We start from the raw sequence: 25,593 nt of genomic DNA, 5'->3' as shown, positions 1-25,593 counted from the left end.
TAGATTTTCCTGATCTAATATACTTTGTATAATATACTCTAGTTCGCCAGAAGTGGCTTAGTCATGCTGGCCACATGACCCGGAAGCTGTACGCCGGCTCCCTCAGCCAACAAAGCAAGATGCAACCCGAGTCGTCCGCAACTGGACCTAATGGTCAGGGGTCCCTTTAAGGGATCCCTTTACCTTTACCTATGCACCCTCACTAACTGACCACACCTCAAAGATTTTAGGAAGAGGAACTCTTGTCTTTATGTAAGTCACATCCTTGAGTTGTGTTTTTTTTAAAAAAAAAATACCTTCAGTGGTTTTAAGCATGTCTAACTGATCCTGCAAATGGCATAGCACAGCTATGACCCATCAGCTATGGTCTGAGTCCATGGGACATCCTGGGATGAGATCAAATATTGCATGTGTGTATGTTAAACTCTGGCTTCATAATAAAAAGACAGCAAGGTATTTTTTGATTGCATTTATATACCACCTGTATCTTGCAAGGATCTCAGGGTGGTGTATATAGTTGTTCTCCTCCTCCCCATTTCATCTTCACAACAACCCTGTGAGGGAGGTTAGGTTACGAAATGGTGACTGGCCCAAGGTCACCCAGTGAGCTTCATGGCTGAGTGGGGATTCCAACCCTACTCTCCCAAGCCCTAGTCCAACACTCTAACCACATCAGACACAAAACAGAGCAACACCACAAGGACATAAGAGGAGTCTTGCTGGATGAGGCCAAGGGCTCATCTAGAATGACATCCTGTTCTTGCAGTGGCTGTGCGTCCACTCTTTCCTGCAAATGTTGGGGGAATCAGCTGAACAGACCAGAAAAGGGGCAGTCAGGAGTGGGTGGTGGGTGGGTGGGAGCAGGACAGAAAGCATTTCCTGGTCTTGAATATAAAACCACTGAATTCCATTTGGCAAATCTTCCAGGAAAAAAGGTTAGCACCTGGACATCCACAAATCCTTCTCTGAACTCTTACCTATTTTGCATTCGTTTAAAGAAGAAGAAAAAAATAGATTCTCTTCTACCTCCCCTGGGCTTTGGCGCTGAAAAATGCAGAGGCAATTGATCAGCTGCCAGCTGTCTGCCCCAGCTCCTTAGAATAAAGCAGCAGCAAGTCTTTAATATCTGTCTATATCTTCTGCAAAACATCCAGCGGGTCACAAAATACGCAGCCGGTTAAAGGATAGCAGGAGGGGGGGGGGAAAGCCTCCAAACACACTCATCTGTTCTGAAAGCACCGCTTTGCTATTTTTAGACACCCCATAATACTCCCCAATACCCATTCAGTTTAATGGCTTTATTGAGGAGAAGAACTGGGGCTCCCTGGTTTGTGGCACTTCTGATGTTGGGAAGTAGTAAAAATGTTCTAACTGGTTAAAAATGACACTCACCCAATTGCCTTTGGTGTGTCTAAAACCTTAATTGTCGTCACCCAGCCTGCTGGATGTAAAGATTCTCGCAGGTTTTCATAGCTTTGATTTCTACTTTCTTCTCCCCATAATTGAGGTGTTACATTACATGGTGCTGTGCTTGGCATTTTCAGAAAGGGACAAGGAGCTGGACACCTAAACACTCTGACGACCAAGAAGCTTTGCATACGAAACAGGGGGGGGGGGAGAGAGACTCCTTCCTGAGTGGCATTCAGAGTTTCCCTTCATCTTTTTCTCTTTCGTTTTAGGCCACGCAAAAAGCAAGTGCACTAAACTGTGCACTTTTCCTGTATTATTATCAAGAGTATTATTAAAGTGTACCTGGCAGCTTAAAATGACATCAAAATTGCTGCCTGAGAAACTGGAAAGATCTGGGTTGTAACGGAGGAACTGAAAACAGGTAATGTTGAGAATACACAACTGGTGATTAAAGTTTCAGGCAATGGTGGAGGAGAAGCTAAGATCACTCCACTAAGCAGAATTGCTGTCTATAACCACCATTAATTTAATTTTATGGGGTAGCAACAGGCATAAGTTGCTATAGCACAAGCGACATATTCTTCTTTCAGCAGAGGCCAACCAAAAGATGATTCCGACTTCCCAAACACCCCAGTTTTTCTTTTAAGGAATTCAGTTCAAATTTACCATTACATGTTCTCAAGCAGGTCACTGAAGAGCATCTGTTCAAACACTAAAATGACACTAATTTTTTTTCTCTCCCCTTTGCTTAGGTGTAGAAATGCCTTCTGTGAATCTGCCTGCCCCCCACCCCATCTCACCCCACCCTCTGCCGCTGTCCACTACAAAGCCAGGTAAACAATGATTCATTATTTCCCAAACCTAGCCATTTTATAATTTAGCAAGGCGCCCATTGTTCTGTACCCATTAAACTGTTCTTAGTCTGCAGCAACATCTGAGGAGGAGAAGGATGGAAGGAGATGAAGAGTGAGAATGATGGGAAGGAACAGTAAAAAGGTAAGACAGGAAGCTTTCAGAATGGTCAGTTAAGGGACATGCAGATTTTGCCAGGATCAGGAGTCACACTAAGAGACACCAGGAGAAAAATGCCATCTCCTCCAAGTTCAGCTAAGTCAACAGCACAAGGAAAGGACTTGTGAGGACAGGTGAAAAGATGAATAAGCTTGAAGCAGCATTCACTCCAGGGTAGGAGTGATACAACACTTATCACCTCTTAGGCATAAGAGTAAGACCATTTCTCACCTGTACTACCAAGACAACTCAATGCTGATGCAGCTTTCCTTGGTAGCATAAGCCTGTTTGCCAAAACCCCTTCAGTCTGTCTATTCCTGTTGCTGATACCTTTTATGAGTGCCAACAAATGGCCTACCCCATTGGTCGGCCTTCTGCATTCATCCTTCTAGATCAACTGATCAGCACAAGGGCTCCACCCTGGAGGGAAGTGACAATCAACAGATATATCAATGGAACACATGGGATTGCTTAAGGGCTCCCAGGCCCGTCTTCCTTGTTCAAGCTGATTGGCTCCATTCACAGTGAGTGGGCTGTCAACCATAAGCAGATGTTGGCTTTCCTGCCAATCACATGAGCAGCGACCCACATCCCTTCCATAAATATAAAGAAAGGAGAAGTTGAAGAGTTGCCAGTTCCCAGCTTGTGTCCAGAGGATTAGTAACCCAGGGATGCCACAAAAACATTTAGGGGAGCCAATCCATGAAGCCACCTCAAGATGTGATGCTGTCTTCAATTGACTGGTATGACTTAAATGGTTTTGCTTGCGCCCAGATTGGAAAGTATAACATCCCAGTCCAAGCTTCTTCATCCCCAATTGTTGCTGCATGTTGTGTTGAGCAACAATCTGGAAGCAGCTTCTCATAAGGCCAACTGATTAACCCAACCGATTCAGATCTACTGAAAAGAAAGAAAGCTGGAGAATGGGCATTTAGCCTCCCGAACACACCTTCTGGAAAGGTTCTTTGAACATGATGCTGAAGTTCTGGCTGATGATATCTAGCCCAGCATCCTCTTCTCACAGTAGCCAAACGATGGTCCAGTGGGAAGCATCACTGGGGTTATTTTTGAACTGGAAAGTGAATCTTCCTTGGTCAGACCAGCTGGTGATTCTGGGTTTTATATGGTCTCCTACAATGTGGGATTAGTGGCTTGGATCACTTGCCTGAGTCATCTGGAGTGGTTTGTTTGCTGGACTGTGTCAACATGGTGTGGGTCTGCTTGATTTAGCTGGCAGCTTGTGGTTCCTGGTGCTCTTGAATCTGGATGCAAGATACCAAGGAGTTCTTTTGTGCGAACCCATAGGAAGGAATGGGAATAGACAGTTCCTGGGTGCAATTGCTCTCTAGTAATGTAATATCTTGCTCCTCAGCTAACAACTGTATTTTTTATTCAGATTTGTCATGGCCAATGGCTAGTACAATAATGTTATTTCGAGTGGAGCTAACAACTGAGCTTTTTGGCCAAACCAAAAGAAACTAACAAGATAAGAAGCTGGATGCAGAGTAAAATTATGTAGCTAAGGGGGTGGGATTATGCAGTTAGGACAGTGCCAGACCTAGGATAGGGGCTGCCAGTCAGAGTGGAATGCAGGGAGGCAGACGGGCAAAGACCTCACCTGGCATAAGGTAGGCCTTTCTGTTCCAAAAAGAAAATAATAATATGGTGGTGGTGAGTTGGGATGGGGCATAAGTGCAACTGAGTTCATATTTAAGAGCTGAAGAGTCACATTTTCTGAACGAACGTGAGATTCGAAACACAGCCAGAATCTGAAATTTCTTTGAAATTCGCATTTTTCCAAATTTCGCAATGCAGTTCTCTAACAGAACAATGTTTACAAAATTGCATTTATCGGGGAAACTGTGGCTAAAAATGAATGTATTGGTGGAGCTAATATATAAAATTACTTGAGGGAAAACGGTTTGCTAAACTATGTACAGTCATACCTCAGTTTAAGTACACTTTGATTGGAGTACTTTCAGTTTAAGTACTCCGCGGACCCGTCTGGAACGGATTAATCCATTTTCCATTACTTTCAATGGGAAAGTTCACTTCAGGTTAAGTACGCTTCAGTTTAAGTACTCCCCCGACCTGTCTGGAATGGATTAATCCACTTTCCATTACTTTCAATGGGAAAGTTTGCTTCAGGTTAAGTACGCTTCAGGTTAAGTACAGACTTCTGGAACCAAATGTGTACTTAAACCGAGGTACCGCTGTACATTAGTCAAAGCTGCAAGCAAAAAAAAATGTATTTTATTAGGAGATATTCACACGAAAAACGTAAGGGGATTTCATAAGTATTAGGGGGAAAGTTCACAAATGGCTGCAGAAGTATGGAGAACTGAAGACTGCGAAACTGAGAAACTGAGGGATCTGAAATGGGTGAATCCCACCAAGACCATATAACACTGGTACTGAAAGACCTCAATTGGCTCCCAGTACGTTTCTGAGCACAATTCAAAGTATTGGTGCTGACCTTTAAAGCTCCTAAATGGTCTCAGCCCAGTATACCTGAAGGAGCGTCTCCACCCCCATCGTTCTGCCCAGACACTGAGGTCCAGGGCCAAGGGCCTTCTGGCGGTTCGCTCACTGCAAGAAGCGAGGCTACAGGGAACCAGGCAGAGGGCCTTCTCGGTGGTGGCGCTCACCCTGTGGAACGCCCTCCCATCAGATGTCAAGGAAATAAACAACCACCTGACTTTTAGAAGACATCTGAAGGCAGCCCTGTTTAGGAAAGTTTTTAATGCTTGACCTTTATTGTGCTTTTAATTTTCTGTTGAGAGTTGCCCAGAGTGGCTGGGAAAAACCCAGCCAGATGGGTGGGGTATAAATAATAAATGATGATGATGATGATGATGATGATTATTCCACCCCTAGTGGTGAGCTGCTTCCAGCCTGAACCTGGGCAATGTGACCTCACCACTAGATGGGACCCCACAAGAGTTGGGATGTGCCCCTGTGCAGAGAGGACTTACACACAAACCCTTCAAAACTTTCCTTCTTGCATCCCGTTTTTCACCATAACAATGACCATTCTGTTAGCATAAAACATAGACCACGCCACCAAAACTGATCAGGGGACAAAGGCACACACCCAGAGACACTCCCCTCTCCTGTATATTTAGCCTGTTTACACCGAAAGCGCCACGAAAATGAGCAGTCACGTTCTTGGCATCAACCTCGGCTGTTGAGTTCGGGCCAGAACAACTCCAAACTGCATCCCCTTTTCCAACCGCAGTTTCATAACTCGCATATTTTCTGACATTGCAATCCTCAGAAATTTCACAGGCACCACATACTCCCTTCCCCTGCTAGCCAGTGAGGGCCATGTGCTATTAATTAAAATAAAACGTGGGCTATATTTGTATAGTGTGGGTGTTAAAACTGATGAGAAAATGGGGGGGGGAGAGCAAGATGAAAAGAAGGAGGAGGGAGACAAATATGGATTTGTAAAAAAAAAAAAAGTTTTTAAAAAAGTGGCAAAGCAAATTTATGCATTGCCGTCACTTTACTATCTAATTAATTCAGTCATATTTTTTTTTATAAAAAAAACCCCACACCACAATTTTATTTATGTTCCATTTACCACATCAAAAGTGCAAAGGGGAAGGGGGGGGGGGAGAAGACGCACACACAACAACACTCCCCACACACTGATGCTAAAATAATACCTCAAGGCATCTATTTTTAATCAGTCTAAAAAAACACAAAACGCTGGATTCTATACAATCTCTCTTGGGCAGACCACCAACGCTTGGAAAGGGAAACAGCCAAGTCTTCCAAGCGCCCTTGCTGGCTGCTGAAAACTGTTCTTGACAAAAAGAGAGGAAGAGAGAGAGAGAGAGAGAGAGAGAGGGAAAGTAAAAAAAAAAAAAACCCACAGAAATCCATAATGGCCTCAGGCTCCTCTCCAATCTATTTTCTGCTCAGCTGGTTTTAAATGAAGTTATTATGAGTCATTAAAACACCCGCAAGCTTGTGGAAGTCAGCCAATTACAATTTTAAATTTAGCCTGTTCTCTACCCCAGTCCCTTGGTTTCTTCTGTTGCCCACAAAAAGCCACTGGGTTTGCTCTGGTTTAATTTCTCTCTATGTGTGTCTGTTCCTTGCACCCGAAAAAAAGACCCCCCTTCCCCTGTACACCCAAATTTCACTCAAATTTCACATACATATGATTAAAATCATATTGCATAAAGAAGCAGATGGGATAAAATCTCACACAGAGAGACCTTCCCAGTTTTGCATGTCTCAGATTACTACTACTACTACTAATAATAATTATATCACACATATACTCATCAAAAGTGCATATTAGTTTTTGTTTTGAATGTACATACAGTTCAACAACAGACTTCTAAGTGGAGCATGGATGTCAGGGTGATGTCATCATACCTGAGGTCTTATTTCATTTTCATTTTCAAACCTACAGGGTAATGGTCTGGGCCAGACTATTAAAGGAGAATAATGCAACTCCCAACGTCCATGCAAGTGAATCCCTTCCTGAAGGATCAGTCACGCAAACCACGCTGCAATCCTGGTGCAGAAATAATTGGCATCATCATTGGACAAGGGGGACAAAGACTCTAGGAACAGAGGAAGACATGGAGGGCAGGTCCCGGGAGCTGAACCTCCCTGCAGATCCCTGGGAGCTGAACCCGAGACCCTCTGTCTGCGAGACCAGAAGCTCGGCCACTTTCAATTTCAGGGTCTTTTGCAAACCCCATCCATGTTGTGGCCAGAAGAGATGATCCACCCACTCTAAATGTTGGAAGAAGAAGAAGAAGAAGAAGAAGAAGAAGAAGAAGAAGAAGAAGAAGAAGAAGAAGAAGAAGAAGAAGAAGAAGAAGAAGAAGAAGAAGAAGAAGAAGAATAGTAGTAGTAGTTTAGAATTGATATCCCACTTTATCACTACCCTAAGGAGTCTCAAAGCAGCTAATATTCTCCTTTCCCTTCCTCCCCCACAACAAACACTCTGAGGTGAGTGGGGCTGATAGACTTCAGAGATGTGTGACTAGCCAAAGGTCACCCAGAAGCTGCGTGTGGAGGAGCAGAGACGCGAACCCTGTTCCCCAGATTACGAGTCTACCGCTCTTTACACCACACTGGCTCTCCTCGCTACTGGAAGCACAGAAGCATCCCCACAACAGCCTTGAAAGGCAGGCCTGTATGAAGAGCGTCACTGCAATGGAGCTGGAGAGTTTAGATGGCATCCTGTGATCACTTGGAGTCCTCTGGGTTACAGCAGATGTTTGACTGGATTCTGAGCCTTCCTGACTCCCCTGAGGCGGCTGCTAATGCCTAGATGGCTGCTACTGGACTGTTGTTAGCCAGGGCTCCTGCTTCTTCTCTGGACCAGCTTTTCGCCGCCTGTCCACACGGCTGCGATGAGCATCCCGCCCTATGCTAATAGCCGCAAGACAGATGAATGCTCAGGTGTCACTGATAATATGGCTTCTGCCTCTCACCCTCCCTCCTCTCCGTGAGCAGACAGTGAGGGGCGGCTGAGAGCTTTCTCAGCGCGCCACCAAGACATCAATTCTGCCTCTTGATTTCCTTCAGACAACAAGAGCGCGAGGCGTGCGCGCTCAACGGGCAGCTTCTTTAAAGGAAATTTTAGAAGGGGGGTGGCGGAAATCAGCATTTGGGAATGGAAAGCACAGGGGAGGCAGGCTCAAAGGCACCCAGGCCAAAGGAGCCAGCCCTTTTTCCCATGAAGAGTGCAGTCAGATGCTTGTGAATCCGCGAAACACTGCTGAGGATGGAAAGAGAGGAGCATCTATTTTGGGTCCATGTGTCATTTTGGTTCAGCAAAATAACAAACAAACAAACCACACACACACACACACACACACACACACACACACACACACGAGAGAAAGTAAGGTTATTACATAATTGCTGCTCCCCCACCCTTAAAGTAATGTTCTGAGCTGGAAAGGGGTGGGGTGGGATGGGGGCGATGGCAACAAACCCCATTCCAAAAATCCAACAGCCTGTGTTCCGTTTCAGAAGGCACAGAGTGTACTGTACGGCCTATAAAACTCCAAAACAGCCTCCAGACACTTCTGCAATCGTCCTCCATCAAAACACTTTGCCTTGCATACAAAAATAAGATACAGGGCTGAATGGAATACACAATCAGGCCATTACAGTACAGGGAGGCTGCTACTTAGCAACGAGGGGGCTTTAAAGCTGAGATGCAGGAGAGGAAGCAGAAATCTGTCGAGCCTGTTGGGCAAATGATAAACATTAGCAGGTTTTTGTTGGGTTGGGTTGGGGGGGGTTGAAGGGGGAACTACAGAAGCCGTGAAAAAAAAAGGGGGTGTGTGGGGAACAATAGTGTGTGTATGCTTTTTTTGGACTGCGTACATTAAAATAACAAAAGGGGGAAGGAGAGGGCAGAGGTTCTGAATAAATAAATCAGCTCATCATCTGATCTTCAGCTGACGGCTAGCTGCAAACATGGTTGAAGTCTCGTTGCCTCCCCACCACCCACAACCCCAAAAGGATGGAGGGATGTTTTCTAATACAGTGACCTCCACTGAACTCTTAGAATGTTCTCCATCTCGTGTAGAGGTCTACCAGCTTTTTTTTTTTTTAAAAAAAAGGAAATGAAATGAAAACATGCAGGGCTGGCCAGAGGGTGGAGAACCCGTGCATTTCGCAGAACCGCCAATGGCACCGGGCAAAAATAATCCATGACTTATTGTCATTCAGAAGGGTCTCTTGGCATCATCTTTGGTGCATGGTTGGGGGGGGAGGGGGGCTCGCGTCAGAACGCCGTAAATAGTGGAACGGAAGGGAGCTTTAAGAACAAGAAAGAGAGCCAGGCAAACAGGAGTGCTGAGAAATAAAATGTATTTCATCAGGTAAAGGCTGCTGGGGGTGGGGGGTGCGGGTGGGGAGAGAAACATGCTGGCTGGCTGCATCAGCAGCAGCGAAGATCTTTGCCAGAACAGGAGCTCAGACGTAAAACCATATTATTCTAGTCGGCTTAAACTCTGAAGGCTGGGGGGTGGGGGGGTGAAAGGCAGGAAGGCGGGGTGGGGGAGAGAGAAAGAAATGTATTTTTCATCAGCAAGTGTATAATTTATAAACAGCATTAAACAGTTTGTGTTTTCTTTCTCTCTCTCTCCCCCCCCCCCTTGGGTTGGACGGCACTCAAGCCTGCATTAATTTCTGCTCTGGGTACAGTGTGTTCTTGGAGCCGCATCTGCCAGTGATCATAAACTCTCTGGAATGCTGGCAGAACATCCAGACCCTGCCAGCAAGCCGATGACATCACTCTGGGAATAAATTCGGGATGGCGGCCAAAATTCGAGGCGGCGAGAAGGGGAGGGGAGAAAAGGAAGAGAGTGGGGTTTTTTTAGAGAGACTCTGGAACAACATGAGCACTTCCTTTTCCTCTTGTTCTTTAAAAAGCCCGCTCCTTTGGGTTGCATCCAACTCACTTTTACTCAGAGTAGACCTACTGGAATTAGTGGACCAAAGTCAGCTATGCCTGTTGGCTTCAATGGGTCTGCTCTCAGCACTACGAACATTGAATGGATGCAACCCTTTGGGGTCACTCGGAGCTGTGGTGATGCCCTCCTGTCGTCCGGCTCCAACTCCCACTAGTCCCAGCCAGCATGGGCAGTGGCCAAGGATGCTAGGAGCTGGAGGCCAACTGGGATAGCTCAGCCGGTAGAGCATGAGACTCTTAAGCTCAGGGTTGTGAGTTCGAGCCCCGTGTTAGGTGAAATATTTCTGCATTGCAGGGGATTGGAATAGACGAGCCACTCTCCATTGGAATGGAGAGTGGCACTGTTCCAAGTGAAGGGTGCCACCTTTATGCCACTTGGTACAACATTCCGCAACACTGCTGCCTCCGTGCTCTTTGTAGTGCCCATGTAGTGATTGCCTGCTCATCGGCCTTACAAAAGCACCATATGCAAAAATGGCATTGCTATTATTATTATTTCTAAATATTATTCAGCTCATTATCTGCTTTGCACAAGAGTTTCAAGCAAACTTACAAATGCAAGCAAATGCACAATGCAACAGAGGAAAACAAAATAATTAAAAAACAAACTCACCATGGCCTAACATGGTTATCATCAACAAAAAGGGGAGAGGATAATCAACAGCTGGCAGGAAAAGAAACAACACTCAAATGCCTGGGGGAAGAGAACCTATTAGTCTGGCTGTTGTTGCCAGGCGAGCCTCCCTGGGGTGAGCATTGCATAGACAGGGAGCCATCACCAAAAAGACCTCTTCATTTTTAGGAATTTGCTTTGGGAATGATCCTTTGGAAGTGTAAGTGGGTGGAAAACACCCCGCGAGAGCATTCTGAACAGCAAGCTACACCAGCCCACTCATAAGATGCAAGGAAAACGAAAGGGAGATAGAAGAATCCATACCTGGGGCCCAGTAGGGATTTTGCTTATGCACCTACATGGTTTAAGAGTGGATTAGAAAAACTGCTGGAAGAAGAGGGTGCAGGGTTAACAAGGGCTCTTAGTTGCTATGGCTCAGTGGAGATCTCTTGCTTTCAAGGGACCTGGTTAGCCACTGCACTGCCCCATCTCTTCTGCTTTCCTAAGATTCACTCAGAAATAATCTGGAAGTGTGTTTCTCTTTCACCCTCCTGGTTCCCAATCCAACAAGTGATCTGTGTTCAGGTTTCCCTAGGTGGATCAGGGTGAGGAGCCATCAGAGTTCCCTCTTTGCATTATTGTCCCCTTTTCCTCCCTCCTCCAACCACATCCCCACCTCCAGTTCTACAAAACGGTGTTGCTAAGATCACATTCACTGCCAATCTGACTTGGGGAACATTTCTTTGCTCTAAAACCATGACGACTGAAACCTAGGGATGAACCCAAACCACCACATCACCCCAAATAAAGCTCTATCAGGTTGCTTCTCCATGGCACACCCAGAATCCTAGACAAAGCCAGGGTGGATAAAAATCAATGATTTAAAAAAAAGAAAGGGGAAAAATGAGATTTTTAAAAAAATTAAATTGGACTTTAAAAATAAGATGCTTTTGTAGGAAAAATCTTTCTAAAGATAGTTTTCTATTTAAGTTACATTATAGTCAAAAGGATAAAAAGGTAAAGGGGCCCCTGACCTTTAGGTCCAGTTGTGGATGACTCTGGGGTTGTGGCGCTCATTTCACTTTACTGGCCAAGGGAGCTAGTGTACAGTTCTGGGTCATGTAGCCAGTCATGTGGCCAGAGCAGCGCATGGGAAAGCTGTTTAACTTCCTGCCGGAGCAGTATCAATCTATCTACTTGCACTTTGATGTGCTTTCGAACTGCTAGGTTGGCAGGAGCTGGGACCGAGCAATGGGAGCTCACCCTGTCGCAGGAATTCGAACCACCAACCTTCTGATCAGCAAGCCCTAGGCTCAGTGGTTTAACCCACAGCGCCACCTGCGTCCCTAGTCAAAACGATATTCATCAGCAAATAAGAATTTGTTTTAATTTTTTCATGTGTGCTAAAACTCAGTCTAAGTTGTGTTGTGCATAAAAAAGTGTAACCAAATCAGCTAACAAACATGGATACATGTGCTATAATGTTATTGTTTTAGTTAAATAAATTGTTTAAATAGTTATTAAGGAAATGATTATTTTTTTCTCCTTCCAAAAAAGTACAGCAGAAAAGTTGTCCAAATATAAACTGTTAACTTATTAAACCTCTCAGTAATTTCATAATTATCGGTCTATGTATTTTAATAGTATAGCCAAATCAGTAATTTTTGATACAACTGTAAAAAAAAAAAACTACTCTGAAAATTTATTATTCCAAAAATGAAACCTTCCTCTGGTTGTAAATATTAAGATTATACCAGCAAGAATTAGTCTTTCTGTAAATAAATAAATCAAGTCTTACTGGCTAGTGATTTCAATTGTGATTTCAATTGTGATTTCAATCAATTTGATTTCAATCAAATATACCCTGGTCAAAGCTGAGCCATTTTTAGGAGCACAGGAAAATGTCTTATACCACGTCAGGTCCTTGGTCCATCAAGCTCAGTATTGCTTACAGCTGCCCTCCAGGGTTTCATATGGGAGACAAATCCCAGCTGTACCTAGAAATGCCATGGGGAACTGAACCTGGGACCTTCTGCAGATCTACAGCCCTTCCCCACCCGGAATCTCATAAGCTCTTCTCTCTTTAGGGCTGGTCCATTTGTGGGTGGCTGCCTTTCTGGTGGACAGAGACTCAGATGGTGTTGAGAAGAGGCCCAGAACAAGGAGTTCAGTCCTCCGGTGCACAATACAAAGATACACACATTTCTGATGGCAGCACAGCAGCCCTGACCTCCATAGGGCACGCGGCAACAGGGGCTGCCCTGATCAATCCTGTTATTTAATGTGAGGGTTTATCATCTGTTAATTGATTTTTGAAAATAAAAAACCCTCTATCATCAGGTATCGCTCGTAAACACTTGATTAGTTAACGTGCATCCGAAGTGAAATTAAAAAACGCCACACACAAACACAGAGCTCCAACTTCAATTAAGCCTGAGGTTTTACAACGATACAGCCAAATACTACAAAACATGTTAAGTGCAGGCAGGGGTGGGAAATGGGGCAAACAGCAGATAGGGGGGCTGGCTGGTCCACCTAGGGAGTCAATTTCTAATTAAACAAGTTGTGAATTTATCCGAGAGAGAGAGAGAGAGAGAGAGAGAGAGAGAGAGAGAGAGAGAGAGAGAGAGAGAGAGAGAGAGAGAGGTTTTTTTAAAAAATCCATTGTTCCAGTGTTATGAGGAGACCTTCATTCATTCAAATCAGTGTAAGCTTATCTGGGAATGGAGGGAGAGCAAAAAAGGAGGGTGGGGGCAGAGAAAGTTGGAATAAAACAGCCTAAGGGGGTGCCGGTAGCTTTCATAAACAACAGCCCTGGAATTTAACGCGGTTGTTTTCGAGCACCAGAGCAGCTCCTCCCTCCCTCCCACCCAGGCAGGAAAGGGGGGAAAAAATCTTTCATGATGACAAACTTGGCTCGACGCTCACTGTACATACTGTACCCGCAAAGCAGGCAGCCAGCCAGCCAGCTGCTGGCACTGGGCCAAAACGACAACAACAAACAGAGGCAGCGTGCGCCAGAGAGGAGAGGGAGGGAGGGGAAGGAAAACACAGCTGAGAGGCAGCAGAGCGCTCTCTCCACACGGGCCGACACTGTGCTGTCCCCACCCCCAGACAGTGTGAACGGACACTGGGGAATCGCCGGCAGGTTTGGCTAAACCTGGTTTTGCAATCCTTGCATTCAGTGGTTACAGAATATTCACACATGCTCACACACACACACACACACACACACTACTCTCTCTTGCATGTACACACGAACACAAAACATGACTTCTGTCTCTCTTGTTTCCTAACATGATCTATTCAGCCAGCCGGCTGCTTGCATGGACTCAAAGGATGGATTTGGGGTCTGGTTTCAAGGTGATGGGGCTAACCTATAAAGGTCTAAATGTCCCGGGAGTCAAATATTTGAAGCAATATTTGAAATGTGCAGGGAGTCCCTCCTTGACACTCTGCCACTGGCAGGAGCACATTTGAGGTGAGGCAAGGAAGGGCCTTATGTTCAGTGGCACCTTGTCCCTGGGAACCCCGCCCCCTTTCCTGAAGGATATCTGCCACTGACTCTCATCCCGGCCCATTTCAGTACCAGGTAAAGACCTGGTTACAGGTGTGTTGGTCTGCCGTAGTCGAAACAAAATTTAAAAAATCCTTCCAGTAGCACCTTAGAGACCAACAAAGTTTGTCATTGGTGTGAACTTTTGTGTGCATGCACACTTCTTCAGATACTTCCTCTCCATAATTTTTGGGCCCTCTAAACAGGATATATAAGTGGACAGCTACATTCCAGTTATTCTCAGAGGTAGGGCTTAATTTCAGGAGGTGCAAATGCGCAATTAACCTCTCCCCAACACAACTGAAATCCCCCCACAATTTCTTGTGGCAACTGACACCCCCCATTCCGATAAATGTCCCAGGGAACACATGGAGCTTCAGCAACCCTGCCATATTTTGTCACCTTCCGGAATTAACCCACCTGACTCCAGGAAAAACTGAAAGAAGGAACAGAATTTTGCCCACCCTCTTATCACCCTCAAACATAGGTTGAAAGTTCTCTTTGTACCTACAGCAAAGTTTTTGCTGGGTGGAAATGTGGAGCTTTGCTGGAGGGACGAAGTTTCCCTTGGAATATATTCCTATTTTTCTAAAATTGGCCTGGCACCGTACCACCTGTTTCATGGACGCGCTCACCATTAAAGCTCTTCCTCAGAGGTAGAGCACCTGCCTTGCATACAGAAGGACTTAGTTTCAATCCCTGGCACCTTCCTATAAAGCTGGACAGACCCTCATCTGAAACCCTGGAGAGCCACTGCCTGTCAGTGGAGACAGTGCTAGATTGGACCAAGGCATCTCCCTTACTTTCTCTGTTCTAAGACTGCAGTTTCCCATCATGCTCAGCTTCTGCCCTTTGACAGCAAGCCAATCAACAACTGAGTTGTTTCCAGCTCCTTCCGAAACCCTTTTTGGTCCATCAAGCCTACCCAGGCATGTAATTTTAGCACAGAATTTTGACATGGGAGTTTAGTAGTTATAAAGTGTTTTAAAATTACTGGTTTTATTTTATATTTAAAGGGTTTTTACAAAAGGTAACCAGTTTTTAAATTGGTGTTTTAAATGAACATTTTAGACCGTCTCTTGTGAGCCACTCAGAGGTCTTTTGTTCCAGTAAGCAGTATCTAAATTTAAATAAATACATTATTAAATAAATACATGCAAATCTCTGTGAACACGACTGTTGTTTCCTTCCCATGCTTACAGTGAGGACCAGGCTGTAAATACTCCAGAAGCTAACAACTGGGATATGGTAGGAGAACCCTATCTGTGTCCAAGGCTAGTGTCAGGAATCAGCATAACTGGGCAATCACCAAGGTCCGCACTGCAGCAGTGAGTCCACAGCCAGCCCTTGGAGACCCCAGGCTTGCTTTTGCTGCCGTCTTTTGCTGCTATCACCTGTTCACCCATCTCTTCTAAGCAATCAAGCCAGGGAGAGATGCAGAAGGCTCACCTCCCTCCCCCTTTCCCTCAGGACTGCTGTGTAGCTAGGACTCAAAAATAATATGGTGAATGAATGCACAGCAGTTGAGGATGAGGAACAAATTTGTGGTGGGCAAGAGGGGGGTTGTTAGCTTTCTGAATTTTAATGAGAAACTACCTAATCTGCACACCTCAAAGCCATCCTTTGAAATCTGCACTTATCTGAATTTTGCAATGCTGTTTTCCAACCAAAGAATATGTGCAAAAATGTGTATACGTATTAGAAGAAAGGGGGCATAAAAATGCATTTGTATATGAAAATTGATTGTTTTGGGAGAAATTGCAAAAAAAACTAATTAGATTTTTTTGCAGTAGTCCAAGCGGGAGATAACTAGAGCATGTACCACTCTGGCGAGACAGTCAAGGAACTCCCAGCCAGCCAGTCACAATAGTCAAGGCAGTATGCTGCTGTCACTGAGCATGTTCTGTCCTGGTTGGGTGCCCCCCCCCAATTCAGTTCTCTTGCTTAAATGCCACCCCCCCCTCCTTCTGCAAAGCTTGGGACACATAAGCTACATAAGGAGCACAATTCAGAGAACTGAGCATCTGGGATGGTTGCACACCGAGTTGATCTCACAAGTAAGTTTGGGACTGAATTAACTTTCAGGGTGCCAAGCCTCCTCACCCGCTTAGCATTCCAGCCCCTTGATAGCCGTTTAATTAAGGAGCCTGCATAATTTGAGCCCAATCGTGAGATTCATTACAGGAAGCGAGTGCCTAATTCTGCAACAGTTTTACTAATGCAACTTCAGCGGATGCTCGGAGAATGCAGCTTTCGCAACACATACACGGGAATGCAGAACGTATTGGTGGAGACAAAGACAGGTGGAATAGGGGGAGCCATGTCTGTCCATACTGGAAGGATGGAATAGTAATCAGCCACTTGGGATTCAAAGTCTGCCACTCCAGGACTCTGCTTAAGCACCTGTAGTATCAGGGAGCCAAAGAAAACCATTCAGAACGGCAAGACCTGGCTCTGAGGACCTCTGACAAAGTGTAACCAATTGGTTTTAATGGCTGGGAAATCATTTAGAAATTGTAGTTTGTACTCTTCAACAGGGCAAAGTCTGAAGCGTGGCTCATGTTCTGAATTGGTATGCATTTAAACCAGCAGTGTGCCTAACTCCAATAGCAATCTTTAGAAGTATGTTTCTGGTGTATGGAGAACTCTCAGGAGGGAGGGAGGCCACAGCTTCTAGAGAGTTGAACTTCTGTGCATCCAATGTCCTAGCACAATGGCTACCATTATTTGTTGATGGACTATGCCAAAATTAAGTTGATGGACTATGCCAAAATGGCAAAAATTACTGGAGGAATCAGAGATCAGGAAGGCCAGAATTTTAATAAGGAAGGGAAGTTACATAATTTACCTTTAAAACCATTGTAAACAGCTAATGTCATTAGCAGGATTGGAATAACACTTATAGTTTAATGTTGAATTTTGGATACAACGGAGATGAAAAAGATTGGAATATTACTGTATAAAAGATGCAGGAGGAAAGGTTAACAAATGGACCCACAAAGGGGAGGAGGAAAGTACAGTACAGGAGATTCTTTGGAATCTTGTTTTAATGTTGGTTGTTGGATAATTGGTTGTAAATTTTTAAAATGCAAAACTAATTTTTTTTAAAAAAATAAAAATACTGGCCTAACTTACCATGCCACCTGAGTGCTTAACGGAGGTGATATGATAGCCATTTTGAAATATCCGAAGGGCTGTCACTTTGAAGATGGAGCTGTTTTCTGCTGCTCCTGAAGGTAGGATCTGTGACCAATGGATTCTGACTAAACATTAGGAAGAACTTCCTGATGGTGATTGCTGCTTGGCAGGGGAACAGGCTACCTCAGAGGATGGTGGCCTCTCTTTCATTGGAGGTTTCTAAATAGAGATTAGATGGCCAACTGTTTGGGATTCTTTAGCTGTGATTCCTGCACTGCAAAGAGGTTTAAAGACTGTCTCAAGGCAAATCTAAAAAAATGTAGTATAAACACTGACAACTGGGAAACACTGACCTGCGAGCGCTCCAGTTGGAGAACAGCCTTTACCAAAGGTGTCATGGGCTTTGAAGACACTCAAACTTAGGACGCAAGGGAGAAACGTGCTAAGAGGAAGGCACGCTTGGCATATCCACACCGTGATCAACTCCCGCCCGGAAACCAATGTCCCCACTGTGGAAGGACGTGTGGATCCAGAATTGGCCTCCACAGTCACTTACGGACTCAATGTTTAAACCGTGTTTATGGAAGACAGTCTTACTCAGCTACAAGGGACCACCAAAGAAGAAGAAGAGGATTGGACTAGATGACCCTTGGGGTACCCTCCAACTCTACAATTCTGTGATTCTACAGTGTTATCTCCATAACCTCACCATCTCACACTCTTCACCCCCAGAAGCCCACACAGCAAGCTGCAGACACAAAATAATCTATGCAAAATAAGAAAAGCTGCTCCGTTCTTACAAGTCAAGACCTAACTGAGGCTGGTGACCAGGTATGTGAGCTTTCTGTTATCACACAAGCATCCTCAACAGGCAGACCAGAGCAATATTTCATAGGTATAAAAAGGGAACAAGCTGGATCACAAGTTAACAGCCAAGAGGGCCAATTGTCAGCAAACAGCTCAGTTTGGTGGCTTTGGAAAACCTTGTTCTACACACAGCGGCGGGAACTTCATGCTCCGCCACCGGGGGCGGAGAGCAGGCGCAATGCCCCCAGGGATGGGGCCCAGGGGCGGGGCGCAGATTTTGGGGGCAGGGCATGCCGTGCGCAGGGGCAGGGCACATGCTTTGGGGCGGGGGCGCCGTGTGCAGGGGTGCAGCGCACATTTTGGGGGCAGGGTGGGCAGCCGCAATAATGCCCCTGGGATCATGCCGCTTGGGGCAGCCTGCCCCCACCGCCCCTATCTTACTGTCTACACCCTTGTCAACACATAACCTGTGATTTGATTCATTTTATGTTCTCCATGGAACATAGAGTGCTCACTGGAAGGACAGATCCTGAAGCTGAGGCTCCAATACTTTGGCCACCTCGTGAGAAGAGAAGACTCCCTGGAAAAGACCGTGATGTTGGGAAAGATTGAGGGCACAAGGAGAAGGGAGCGACAGAGGACGAGATGTTCTCGGACCAAATTGCGGGAGGTAGTGGAAGACAGGAGTGCCTGGCATACTCTGGTCCATGGGTTCACGAAGAGTTGGACACGACTAAACAACAACAAATGTTCTCCATGATGAAGGGATATGTGAAACTGAGAGGCTTGCAACCATTTTTTTTAAAAAACACATCTCCCTCCACTTTGTCTCTCTTGCCTTTTGGAACAAGTCCCACCTCATACACACACACCAGTCACTATTTATTCAGAGGGAGTGAGAGAACATGAAATGCATTGACATATGTTTTGGTCCTAAGTGTTCATCTTCTTGTATGCTCTAAACCAGGGGTAGGGAGCCTAAGCATAGCTGCCAAGTTTTCCCTTTTCTCGCGAGGAAGCCTATTCAGCATAATGGAATTTCCCTTTAAAAAAGGGATAACTTGGCAGCTATGAGCCTAAGGTCCATGGGCCGGGTGATGATGATAGAGTTTCAGCATACTGTATTCCAATCCTGACTGGGCTAAAATATCATTAACCTGGAAAGTGGATGGGAGGAAGGAATGTCCCTCCCCCATTTTTCCAAACTTACCTGAATGAGCCAATAAGTGCATCCGGAGCCGCAGGCTGTCAAGGAATCTTTTCCCGCACAATTCACACCCATAAGTCTTCATTCCACTGTGCAGTTTCCTACAGAAAGACAAAAGACGAGGGGAAAGTGAGTCTTCTTTGTATGCTCAGAGATTTTGAGTGCCAGGGGTGAAAAGAATTTATTTTTAAACATCAGAACTTAACCCATGGGGATGTTTCACAAAATCTACTGTTACTGACAGATTCTCATCAGTTAAGAATCACAGGAAATATATTATATTATATTGGGAGGGTTGAGAAGGGGAGTTTTTAAACAACCACATAGGCTTGTTGTATTCAAGACTTCTGAAGCATTTATACATACAACCAAATAAGGTTTTAAAAGACAGAAGCATGCCCACAGACAACAAAAACTATCTCTCACACACCACATCACCGGTGAGCTGATGTGGCATGTGATAGATGGTTTTTTGTTGTAGCCTTGCTCAACCCAGCCTCAGTTCTGCAACTGTAAAATGGGTGCTTTTAATGACTGAAATGGAATAGCCACAGACAGCTTGATGCTATACAGTAGTTTTAAACATGTTCCCACCCCACCCCACCACCCCCAATCTACTGATGGACCACCTCTCGTGGTGGCTAGTAGGGGCTGCTGAGAAGAGGAGTCACAAAGTGGTTTTTTACACTTTTTTACACTTATAAAAATGTGAAAACAACTGGTGAGAAGAAACAGCAATATATGAAGAAATATCTGAAGAAGTGTGCATGCACACGAAAGCTCATACCAATGACAAACTTAGTTGGTCTCTAAGGTGCTGCTGGAAGGAATTTTTTTATTTCGTTTTGACTACGTCAGACCAACATGGCTACCTATCTGTAACTAGCTATTTATGAGTTAAGGAAGGGCAGAAATGCCAACACAATGATTGGAAGGGGGGTGGGGGGTGAAGAGGAAAAGGTACTCAATCAATATCCTGGGAGATTTATTTTCCTGCTTCCATCTCTACTCCTAACCCAGGGCTGTGAATCTAGACACTTCCCAAGACAGGTGATGAAAGGCACCCATCCATGGCCTTTCAGGTTGGGAGGATGCGCTGTTTATTTTATAAAACAGCTGCTCATCAAAGAGTGAACTGGTGAAGTCCTTGAGCCATTGGTATCGCGGCCCAAATGATACTGTATTTAGCAGACTGAGCTATATCCCAGGCACTCGAGGCGGGTACAAAGCAAAGCAGGTGAGGGGGTGTGGTTTAGATAGAGGGTGTGGTCTAGAAAAAGTCCCAAGGGCAGATTAGGGAGGTCACCAGGTCCGGGGTTCCTCAGCCCTGCACTAAAAGTCCCACACAGTTTTTTTCTCCACATTTTAACAGTGGAGAGGGTCACTACAACCAGAAGGTGGGAAATGTTGCCATGGAATAACACTGCCTAAATGTAAATGTGCTTTGCGGCATGCAGCAGTGAAAGGAAGACTGAACCAGTTTAGCTGCATAGTGCAGAATATAATGGATGGCACAACCTGATCCCACATTTTTGCACTTGGAGGATTAACTACCATGCACCACTTCAGACCAAGATGATTTTGACCCTGAAATGGATTTATCAGTCCTCTTCATATAAATCAATCAAAGAGGTTTAAGCTCCTTGGTGGCTCATCCACTGCCAATAGGTGTGCAAGTTAAATGCTAAAATGCTCATGTTTAAGCTGCTCTCAGCTCAAATGCCTTCACACCCACCTGCAAAATTTGCCCCTCTGTTTACAGGTGGCAAAACTAAAAGACACAGTTGTCCATCTCCAAAAAGTTTTCTGCGACCTTTTGTACCCTCCCTTTGGTGGCCATGGAGGTGCCTCGTTTAATTTCCCCTGCTCCCGCTTCTTTGCACTTCTTATACTTGCTACTGCCAGTGGCAATGGTGGTACCTTCCAGTGGCCATGATGCAGTGCGATTTCAAGAGTGTCCCAGGGAGAGAATGGAAGCCTGCTCTTGGTTTTCCCCTACTTTGGCAGGCCAGATACCTCTGGGTGCAAGGGAGACCTCCAGTGCTACTGGCTGCCACAGCTTGCAGTTAAGAAACTGCAAGAAGTAAATACTACGAATCACCAACACTGCAGGACATATGAAAGGGTGGGGTTAAACTACCTCACTTTTGAACCCCTGTGCCCAATTTTGGCTGGATACCAGGTAGAGAATTCCATCAGAAATGGGAATAGCAGCAGAAATTGCCACAATTTGCATGGTCGTCTGAAGTCAGGAATGGAAATCACACAAGGAAATGAGCAGTATTCATCTTCATCTTGTTGTGTTTGCAAATCTTCCATAAATAATTACATTATTTTCTGCATTGTTTCTGATGTTTCCCTTCCATTGAAATTAATTACACACAGGCAACTCCCATTTTAGCTGTGAGCGATATGTGTGTGATTGCACACACACACACACACACACACACACACACACACACACACACACACACCACAGGACCAAACCTGAAAATGACCCAGAAAGTTCATAAAGATGTCACCGAAACATCACTGAAAAGGTGGAACAGGAATGGAGTGGGGGCAGAATAGGGTGTTTGCAGGCTTTTCCAATGGATTCCGATTTCACACAATTCCACATAAGCGCGCAATGACCCAGAGAGCAACCCACACACAAATGGGGTGTTGCCTGTAATTACTTTTTTTTTAACCATGATGGATAGTGAAACAAATAATGCAGTCTTTTGTGGAAATCAAATTGTGGTGGAACGGAAACAGCACTGATTGCAACGAAGTCAGGGTAGACAGAAATCGCTGCCTCCTTACACTGGGACTAGGTGTAAGCATATCATTTTGGAGAAGACACAGCATCGCCCCACCTTTTCAGAGCCGCATGACAGCCCATGAGGGCCGAATGTGCTGTTCTAAAGAGCCCCTTTCCATACTGAAGGACACACGAGTGTTCGAAGAGAACCACTATCCCAGCAGAGTGTTTGCAGACAAGACAGTCCTCCTTCTCTTCCCTGCTCCCTCCCACGGCCCCAAGCAAGGCATTTGAACAGGGTGTCAGAAATGACAAAAGAACGCATTAATCTTACTACACCCAACAGCTCACCTACAGATCTGCATGGCAATCAAACTCGGTGTCCCAACCCTTCTATTGGTTACATAACTGAGTCTTTGTGGGTTTTTTTTGTTATTTTGTTTTTTTAAAAAACCAGTGCTTTGGCTTTCGGCAAGTCATTTATTTGAAATATCTCTATCAACAAATTTCAGCAGGAACAAAAGTTTTCCATTTGGCACCTGCTTATAGCATGATGTTATCATAGCCAATCTCATACAGTCTCTTTCAGCAAGGTCTTTAAAGCACTTTATCTCCCAGGCTCCTGGTAGCGAAATATGATTGAAATGTTCTATTTATGCTCAGTGGATTAAGGCTATGTTGCCACACACACATAAAAAAAAGAGGAAAACCCTTGCAGATGTAAGCAAGGTATTATAGCCATCCACGCTGTTAAGATCTGAAAGAGAAAGATCAATAGACAAGTCGACCATTTTCACTAAAGTTGTGCTTTTAAGAAAGAAGGAATGGAGGGGGAGGGGAGGGACCCGAGAAAACACATTCAAAGTATGTGGGTATTGATTCCCAATTATACACTCCCGAAATGGCACAGCCCAGAAAAATTATCTGCACTTTTTTAATATTCGACATCTTACTGACATCATGAATTCCTAATCTCTTGTGCATCCTGAATAAGTAAATGAAATGTCCCTCTAAGCAAAGTAAAGCCACAATGTGGTGCGAAGGGGATTGTAGAGGGAGACACACACCCTGGAAATCTCCTTCTGCTTCAACAGAACGCAAGTGATCCTCCTGGGGAGGTTTGTGCCACAGGTTAATATGAATGCACAGGTGAAGACAATTCTGCTGGAACGGTCCTGAATAGGCCGACACAAATAAATCACCCCCAAACTAGCAAGCCACCCATCTACAAGCTTTGCCTGTTGGAAATTTGGAGTCTTTTTAGCAGATTGCTATAGCTTGCACATCTCCCACTCTTAAAGGGGGAGAGTCAGAAAGGTATGTTTTTTTATCAAGCCCATCATACATGTATATTTATCAAGCAAAGCTCTAGGAGTAATGCTTTGTTGTTGTTGTTTAGTCGTTTAGTCGTGTCTGACTCTTCGTGACCCCATGGACCATAGCACGCCAGGCACTCCTGTCTTCCACTGCCTCCCGCAGTTTGGTCAAACTCATGTTCGTAGCTTCGAGAACACTGTCCAACCATCTCGTCCTCTGCCGTCCCCTTCTCCTAGTGCCCTCCATCTTTCCCAACATCAAGGTCTTTTCCAAGGATCTTGGAACTCCAACTTAAATACCACCTTCCTATAAACCTTCATATCAAAGTCAACCAACGGGGAAGGGCCATAGACTCAGGGGAAGAGCGTATGCTTTGCATGCAGAAGGTACTGGGTTCAATTTGGCATCATCCTCAGGTACAGCTGGGGGGGGGAACCTCTGCTTGAAATATTGGAGAGCTGCCGCCAGTCAGTGTCAACAAAACTGAGCTAGGTGGACCAATGGTCGACTCAGCGTAAGGCCATATGGTAACTGAAGAGGGCTGAGGCTTCTACTGAATTTTGGCACGCTGGTTTTTTGAATGTGATCGCATGTGACAAGACTGTGCACAGCTGAACATATCCTGGGTCAAGGGGGCCGTGCTAGACAACAGCTCCTGACTTATCGAACCATTCAGAGAGACCACTGGGGAAAAAGAGCCAAGGCATGTGAGCTAAGTGGTCTTCATTCAGGTTCTGAATACTGTCACCAACCACCACCCAGAGTGGCCTCTACCTTCCCTCAACTGCCACCACAGGGGCAGAGGGGAGGGGAGAAGAAGCAGTAATAGTGATATTATCCATTGTACTGTAACACACACACACACACACACACACACACACACACACACACACTGCAATGATCTTACGTAAACCACTTTGTGATGTCCATCTGAAAAACAGTATAAAAATATTGCAAATACGTAAACATATAAATATTGGTAAGCTACCCACAAGAAAATCAAAGCTATCCATTCTGAAGGAAATCAGCCCTGAGTGCTCACTGGAAGGCCAGATCCTGAAGCTGAGGCTCCTATACTTTGTTCACCTCATGAGAAGAGAAGACTATCTGGAAAAGACACCGATGCTGGGAAAGATTGAGGGCCACAAGGAGAAGGGGACAACAGAGGATGAGATGGTTGGACAGTGTTCTCGGACCAAACTGCGGGAGGCAGTGGATGACAGGAGTGCCTGGCGTGCTCTGGTCCATGGGGTCATGAAGAGTCAGACATGACTAAACGACTAAATAACAACAACAACAACAACAACAACAACAACCCACAGCCTTGGTTCCACCGGAAATATGATTGAGAAGCGGGAGGCAATGCCTACAGTTGAATACATCAGTGATACATCCTTTTTCTATGCAGGTGCCAATTGTATGCAGAGAGTCCCAGGTAGGAACCCTAGAATCTCTTCTCACAGGTAGAAGGGCTGGGAAAGTCTTCTACCTGAGACCACAGAAACCAGCTGCCAAGATACAATGCCAATACCATAGGCCTTGTTTGCCAAGGCGACAAACCTGGACTAGAAACAACCCAGGAGCCTCGTCCTTCAAGCAGCTAAAAATTGGAAAGTGGTGCTCATGAAAGTTCACCTTTCCACACCCTCCCTGTGGAGCCAACACCAACAAATTTGTGGTGGGCAGTTGGCTTCAAGGAACTGGATGGACTTTACTTCAATGCTGGGAATATTTAAGTAAGCCAGAACCCCAATTATAGATGGTGGCTGTAGATCTTGCAAAGACAACCTACTCAGGAGAGAAGTTATCACAGCAGAATTGGCAAGGGCTTCCTCCCCACCCCTCTTTAAACTATTGAGGAAGACTGGAGTTTGGGGGGGGGGAGAATTGCTGCACTCCTGCCTTCCGCAAAGGCCACTGGAAAGAACAAACAATCAGACACTGGACTGGAAAGCAGGGGGCCTCTCGCAAGCAGTAGGTAATTAAAAAGGCCTGTAAAATCTCCTGCAAAAAAAAAAAAGCACTTCAAAGAGACCGTAATTCCAGCACTGACCAGTCAGGACTGTGTGGTGTAAAAATTATGAGTTTTCCCAATGGGGTGCTTTGTGTGAAAAGGCAAAGGGGATTGGTGGCAAGTGATTCGGCACCACTCAGGGAGAATTTTATGTTTGTGTGTGTACAAAGGGTGTGTGCGGGCATTTGTCAACGCAGGCCGAATCCACCCGCACACAGGAACAGCAGGGGGGCCGGAGAGGAGAAAGGCTCACACACAAGGCCACACCGCTCACTCAGGCCTTTGTTCCAGCCAAGCCAGAGAAACTGCTGCTTC

General features: G+C 45.2%; 1 protein-coding gene and 1 long non-coding RNA gene across 4 annotated transcripts in view; one reads left to right on the top strand and one right to left on the bottom strand.

Moving 5' to 3' along the window:
- ZBTB16 (zinc finger and BTB domain containing 16) overlaps nucleotides 1-25,593 on the bottom strand; it is a 190,216-nt gene that overhangs the window by 86,248 nt on the left and 78,375 nt on the right. For all 3 annotated transcript variants that reach the window (XM_035138957.3, XM_035138956.3, XM_035138955.3), the window contains exon 3: nucleotides 19,208-19,305. In XM_035138957.3, coding sequence (XP_034994848.2) covers nucleotides 19,208-19,305 — 98 coding nt within the window. The remainder of the gene's footprint in view (nucleotides 1-19,207; nucleotides 19,306-25,593) is intronic.
- On the top strand, nucleotides 1,595-12,512 carry LOC148683517 (uncharacterized). Its single transcript, XR_015947034.1, has 4 exons — nucleotides 1,595-1,831; nucleotides 2,163-2,243; nucleotides 2,332-2,406; nucleotides 6,851-12,512. It is a non-coding gene; the product is annotated as an uncharacterized LOC148683517 (long non-coding RNA).

This window comes from Zootoca vivipara, chromosome 14 (assembly GCF_965207765.1).
Source record: "Zootoca vivipara chromosome 14, rZooViv2.hap1.1, whole genome shotgun sequence".
NCBI lineage: Eukaryota > Metazoa > Chordata > Lepidosauria > Squamata > Lacertidae > Zootoca > Zootoca vivipara.
This window is presented reverse-complemented; position numbering and strand designations above follow the sequence as displayed.